The sequence below is a fragment of the Dama dama genome, chromosome 2 (genome assembly GCF_033118175.1).
Source record: "Dama dama isolate Ldn47 chromosome 2, ASM3311817v1, whole genome shotgun sequence".
Classification (NCBI taxonomy): Eukaryota; Metazoa; Chordata; class Mammalia; order Artiodactyla; family Cervidae; genus Dama; species Dama dama.
The window spans coordinates 44402199-44408238 of record NC_083682.1 but is presented as its reverse complement, the minus strand read 5'-3'; the positions used below and the strand labels follow the sequence as shown (position 1 = coordinate 44408238).

Genomic DNA, 6040 nt, shown 5'->3' with positions numbered 1-6040 from the left:
AGTCCCTTGAGCTGCAAGGAGATCAAACCTGTCAATCCTAAAGGAAATCAACCCTAAATATTCATTGCAAGAACTGATGCTGAAGCTGAAACTCCAGTACTTTGGCCACCTGATTGGAAGAGCTGACTCATAATTAAAGACCCTGATGCCTGTACACCCATGGCTGATTCATGTCAGTGTATGCAGACACCACTACAATATTGTAGGTAGCCTCTAGTTAAAATAAATAAATTAATTAAAAATTATAATAATTAATGATAAACACCATTAAATATATACCATTATGCAAAACAAAACAAAACAAAACCCTGATCCTGGGAAAGACTGAGGGCAGGAGGTGAAGGGGTTGACAAAAGATGAGATAGTTGGATGGCAGCACCAACTCAATGGACATGAATTTGAGCAAAGTGTGGGAGATGGTGAAGGACAGGGAAGCCTGGCATGCTGCATCCCTTGTGGTCACAAGGAGACAGACAGGATGGAGCACCTGAATAGTAGCTCAGTCTACTTCCAGTCTTCTCCGAAGCTTTTGCTTGGGGATAGATATTTCACTTGTCATTTCAGTAAACAAAGGATGTTGCAGCAAAAGGCTGCTATCCACTGCAGTGCCCCCAGGACAGTGTGCCCTGAGGGGAATTCAAGGAGAGGAAAACAGGATGGTGTCCTGAGGGAGTTAAGATGCATATCATAAACATGACTTCAATAAACCCAGACTCTTGCCTCTTTTCATAGAGAAAATCATGAAAAGGAACTTCCCTGATGGTCCTGTGGCTAAGAATTCACTGGTCAGCACCAGGGATACAGGTTGGATCCCTGTCCAGGAAGACCCCACAGACTATGGAGCAACTAAACCCAAGCACCATGACTACTGAGCACCTGACTGGAGCCTGGGGGCCATGACCACTGACACCCACACCCAGGTCCCACGCTCTACAATGAGAGATGTCGCCAAAAGGAGAAGTCAACACATTTCAACTCGAGAGTAGCCCCTGCTCGCCACATCCAGAAAAGGCTGCGCTCAACAAGGAAGACCCAGCATAGCCAAAATAAGCAAACAAATAAGATTATAAAAATAAATAAATAACAATTGTTTAAAAACATGAAAATCATTAATTTGAGATGTATCGTGTTCATAATCTGCAATAATCTTTTGATGCTTTCTGAATGTTTTTTCAGCCCTTGACCTTATGTACTCTGGCTCTCCTTTTTTTGAACGGTTCCTCAGAGACACCTGAGAAGACCCCTTTCTGGCTACCATCTTCTGTAAAATCACTGAAGAAAGCATATTTGCATGTTTTAGTTTGTTCATTTTTTTGTCATTTGACCTGCTCTTCCAAGACCTTTTCCCAACCCACAGAGTCTTGCCCCCACTCACCTGAGTTCCAGGGATTAGATGAAAACTGTCGACTAAAACATGAGTCACCACCTGAAAGCAGAGTCATTTTATTTCATGGTAGTATTTAAGAGTGAAGCCCAGGCTTCTTCGGTGGCTCAGAGGGTAAAGAATCTGCCTGGAATGCAGGAGATCTGGGTTTGATCTTTGGGTTGGGAAGATCTCCTGGTGGAGGAAATGGCAGCCCACTCCGGTATTCTTGCCTGGCGAATTCCTGGAAAGTTATCTGAGTGTCCACACAAAGACAATCCACCTGTAGCAGATGGGGGAATGCTGGAAGACCAGCCCTAAACTCAGCAGGGAGCTGCTCACGGGCCCTTCCTTCTGAGAGGACAGGGAACCTGCGGGCCTTTCCAGGGCAATCCCCGGTCCCAATCCCCTTCCTTACCTCTGCAGGAACTCAAACTTGGACAACTCCACATGGTTTTCTCCAGAGAGGGAGCTTTTCTGTGAGGCCCCAAGAGGGCACCCGTACTTGGAGAATTGGTCGGGAAAGCACAGAGCTCCTCTCTGTTCAGCCAGAAGTCAGCCTTGGAGGCTCTGTGGGGAGGTGTGGTGGGCGAGCCTAGCACTGTCCTTCTCTCCTTTCTTTACAGGGTCTGCACCCCTCATCGCCAATGTCCCAGGGGTCCTGGGGGATGCCAATTCCAGACAGAGCTGGCAGAATTCTTAGGAAGAAGTCTAGGGTCCAGAAGTTAAAGAACTCCTGCCCTTCATTGAAAGAGAAGCTGCAGACAAGGAAAGGGGAGACCGAGAATCCTGAGAGGTGAGTCCCTGACCCCCGCTTTCCTCCTGCTGCTGCCCCGCACCTGTCCTTCTACAGTGAAGGGGTCGGAAGTGCAGGCTGGGCAGGTTCTGAGAAGGAAGGTTTAATGACGTGGAGCAGCTGGGTCCCACAGCCAAAGAGGCAGACACATCTCTGGGGTTGAGTTGCTAGATTCCTGGCTTCAATCCCATTTCTAGAGTGAAAAGGAGAAGCTGTCTGGCAGGCAGTGAGCAGTGCTTCCTGCTTTCCTCCCTGAGTCTTTTCAACCAAAAAATATGTTTAGATTTTCCTAAAGGAAAGAAATCCACTTCACATTTTGCGGGTGTGAATGAACTGTGAGCAAGTCGTTTTGGAAGCACTAAATCTAATCTTAAATTAGATCCTCTAAGGCTGGAGTTTTATTCCCAGTTCATTTATAGCTGAAGCAACAGATAAATACATATTTTAGTATTTTAACCAATGTTGTCTTCTTCTATTAGAAAATTCAGAATTTTAGCCTATATTCATCAAGTATGTGCATTTTCTGGCCTGTTTCTTTAAACAGTTTTTATTTGTATTGCAGTATAGCCAGTTATAATTCTGTGGTAGGTCTTCCCTGCTGGTCTAGTGGTTAAGAATCTGCCTTCCCATGCAGGGGACATGGGTTTGATTCCTGGTTCCAGAAAATCTCAAAGGCGCTGGAGCACCAAAGCCCATGTGTCAAAACTACTGAGCCACTGCTCTAGGGCCCTGCCCCCAAATCAGGGAAACCACCCCAGGGAGAAGCCCGAGCACTGATTTGCCCCAGGCCCCGCAACTGGAAACATCCCCTGCATTGCAAGAACACGAAGCTCAGTGAAAACCAAGTAAATTAATCTGTTTAAAAAAAAAAAAATGAGAGAGAGAAGAGAGAAGTGATACTATTGTGGTAATGTCAGGTAAAGAGCAAAGGGGCTCGCCGTAAATATACTTGTGTCCATCCTTTCCCACACTTCCCTCCCATCCAGGCTGCCACACAAAATTGAGCAGAGTTCCATGTGCTTTACAGTAAGTTCCCAGCTGTATATTCATGAAGAATAAAATATTCCACTAAGACATCGTGGATGAAGAGGAACTCTCCAAATTCAACACTTTTCATATACAAGAACAATACTTGTATGATACTAACTGTCCATGAGAATTAAAAAATGAAAATAGCCAGGGAAGTTTAGAAAAAAAAAAAAGTTTAATGAGATGGCAATAGCTTTAAATACACTTTCAAATACATCAATAAACCAAAATAAAAATGTGTCATAGTGGTAGATGAATTCCCAAACTGTTTAGTAAGTGTGAATTAAAATATTGACACACAAATATATAAGTCATAATATAATACAGTTTGAGTCTGTGGTAAAAACATGATTCACTTACAACCTGGAGCAGGAAGAAGGGGTTGGGACAGAAACCTGCAGAAATTCAGACATGGCCTGCAAACTCAGGGCCACTGTGTCAAAGGAGGCTGGTTTTAAGGAAAAGCTGATTCAGGTGGAGGGTTACACATTTTTAATTTCGAGGTTTTGATCAGTGAGAAATCTCACAGGCAGTTAACGGGATGCACACACACATGGAAATGCTGCTGCCCACATGCTGGTCCCACTTCCAAGGTAAGGAAGGGCCAGCTCCTCACCTCAGAGAGACGGGGCAGAGACATCAGGTCCGGACAGTTTTCTTTAAGGCAAATCTCCTACTTCCAGTCAATCAGATCTTCCCTCCCCAGCTCACTGCCTGAGTCCTGAGGGACAAGGTCACAGAGAAGGGGGCTCACAGACCCTTGGAGCCCCTCACATGTCTGGTAGGCAGAGGGTAAGGAGAGCAAACCTTTCCAGTTCAGGGAGCTCAATCTAGTCCAGGGTGCCTCGCAGCCCTGTCAGCTCAGGGTTAATTTCAGGGGGCGTCATTGCATTGACTTTCTCTCGGGGTGAACTTGGGGTAGATGGAGAGGCCAGAAATTACAGCACAAGATGCCTTCTTTCCAACAGGTCCCACTTTGTATGAAGAGGGAAGGAAAGAAGGAAGGCAATGAAAAGGCATAGAGAGAAGAGCCGATGAACTTTTGCTGAAAATTCTGTCCATTCAGGTTGTGAACTAAACTCAGTCGGAATCCGAGTCAGAGGAGTCCCCTGAGGATGAGGAGCTGGAGCTGCGCTCCTCTGGCTCAGAATCTCCATCTTCATCCTCACTGCTGGGGGCTGAGGAGCTGTCTTCCTCCTCTTCCTCATTTTCTTCTGATCTCCCTGAGGCAGGAGAATGTTCTCCAATCGTGTCTGATGATGCCAACTCTGCAGCCTGAAGCCCCGGGTCCTCTCTAAGCATTCCTTGAGGATTTCCTGATGATGGGGACTGCAGACCCATCCTTCTAATCTTGGGGTTCGGGCCCCCCGTCATGCTCATGTTCTTACGCTTAGCACAGGTCGCCTCTCTGTAAGCAGCATATTCTTCAGGAGACAGAGTCCTGAGCCAGAGATCAAGGTCCACCTTGTACTGTGTCTGCAGTCCCTCCGCCTGCTTCTTATAAAGCTCCTTCTGGTCCTGGGGGACCCGCTGCCAGCGTCTACTGATCTCCACCATGCGCTCCCTCGGGGGCACCACTTTCAGCTCCCTGCTTGACCAGAGATCCTGGTGGAACTTGTGATAGCCATTCATCGGGGGCTTCTTGGGCTCTCCCTGGAATTTCCACTTCATGGGTAAACTTTTTTCTTGGGGAGACTTCACTTTTTCAACAGTCTCCTGAAACTTCTCTGGCACTTTCATTTCACTTCTTTGGGCGACACCAGATTTCTTGGGGTTTGGGACTAGATCAGGGTGCTGTTCTCTGAACAGAGCTATTTTCTCCCTAAAATCCTTTTTCTCTTTCTCAAGATCCTGAGTGTGTTTCACCCTCAGCTGCTCAGTCACCTTCCTGTGTTCCTCAGACAGATCCCTGGTCAGCTCCTGGTTGCTTATCTTGGGGTGTTTTTGGATGTACTGGGGTCGCATCACTTGGGAAATGTGGCGGTAAGCTGTCAGGGACTTCTTGAACAAATAAGCTTGCTTCTTGTGTTTTCTGGTGTTTTCTTGTGTTTTCTGTGTTTTTTTGTGTTTTTTTGAAGGATTGCTAACATTTTCCTTAGCTTCCAGGACTAATTCTTTCAGTGTGCGAAACTTTCTCACCTTATGGGAAACCTCTAACCATTTGAGTTTGCACATTTCCCCAGAAAAATCTTTAAAAGCTACTTTTTCCCAGTCCATCACTGACTGGGTTTTTTTGAACGTGTGCCCGTCACTGGATGGAATGTTTTTCTCCATACATTCCAGTAACTGCACAATGTCTTCCTTGGACCAGTCATCTTGGCGTTTAGGCATCGCCATTTCTGGGTCTTTGGGACACTTATGTGATCCCAGCAGTTCGGACACCTCAGCAGAATCTTCAGCTTCTTCACTCTCAAGATTCAGTAGGTGAGTTATTTCTGAAGTCCTGCAATGTGTGCGATCCTCCGTTTCTGTGGAGAAAGAAAAGGGAAGTTACTCTCCTATGTGACACAGGCGAGAAGCACCGCCCGCCTGGCATACGTCCCTTCTGTCATTTCATTTACCCTCAAGAACGTAAATGAAAACCCGCCCAACCTCTGAGTTGAGAGTCCTGTGAGCATTATGAAGCTTCTTTTCACAATTGAAAATCCTCAGGCCTGACCCCAACTTGCCTTCCAGTCTCACCACAGTGGGTTTTACATAGAAATGAACAAAAGCTTGGGGACTCACTCAAGGGACAAAGGATGAGAGAAAGGGAAGGGAAGTTAAAAATAAAAATGCCTGACAAGCAAGAGGGCTTTAAAATAGCAATGAGATACCACAGCACATGGACAAGAATGGTCAAAATCCCCAAG

General features: G+C 46.1%; 1 protein-coding gene across 1 annotated transcript; it reads right to left on the bottom strand.

Annotated features, from left to right (window-relative positions):
* Positions 1-4268: 4268 nt before the first annotated feature.
* On the bottom strand, positions 4269-5525 carry LOC133068647 (upstream-binding factor 1-like protein 1). The gene has a single exon (XM_061159754.1). The coding sequence runs from the start codon at positions 5523-5525 to the stop codon at positions 4269-4271; it is 1257 nt and encodes a 418-aa protein (XP_061015737.1).
* Positions 5526-6040: the final 515 nt, after the last annotated feature.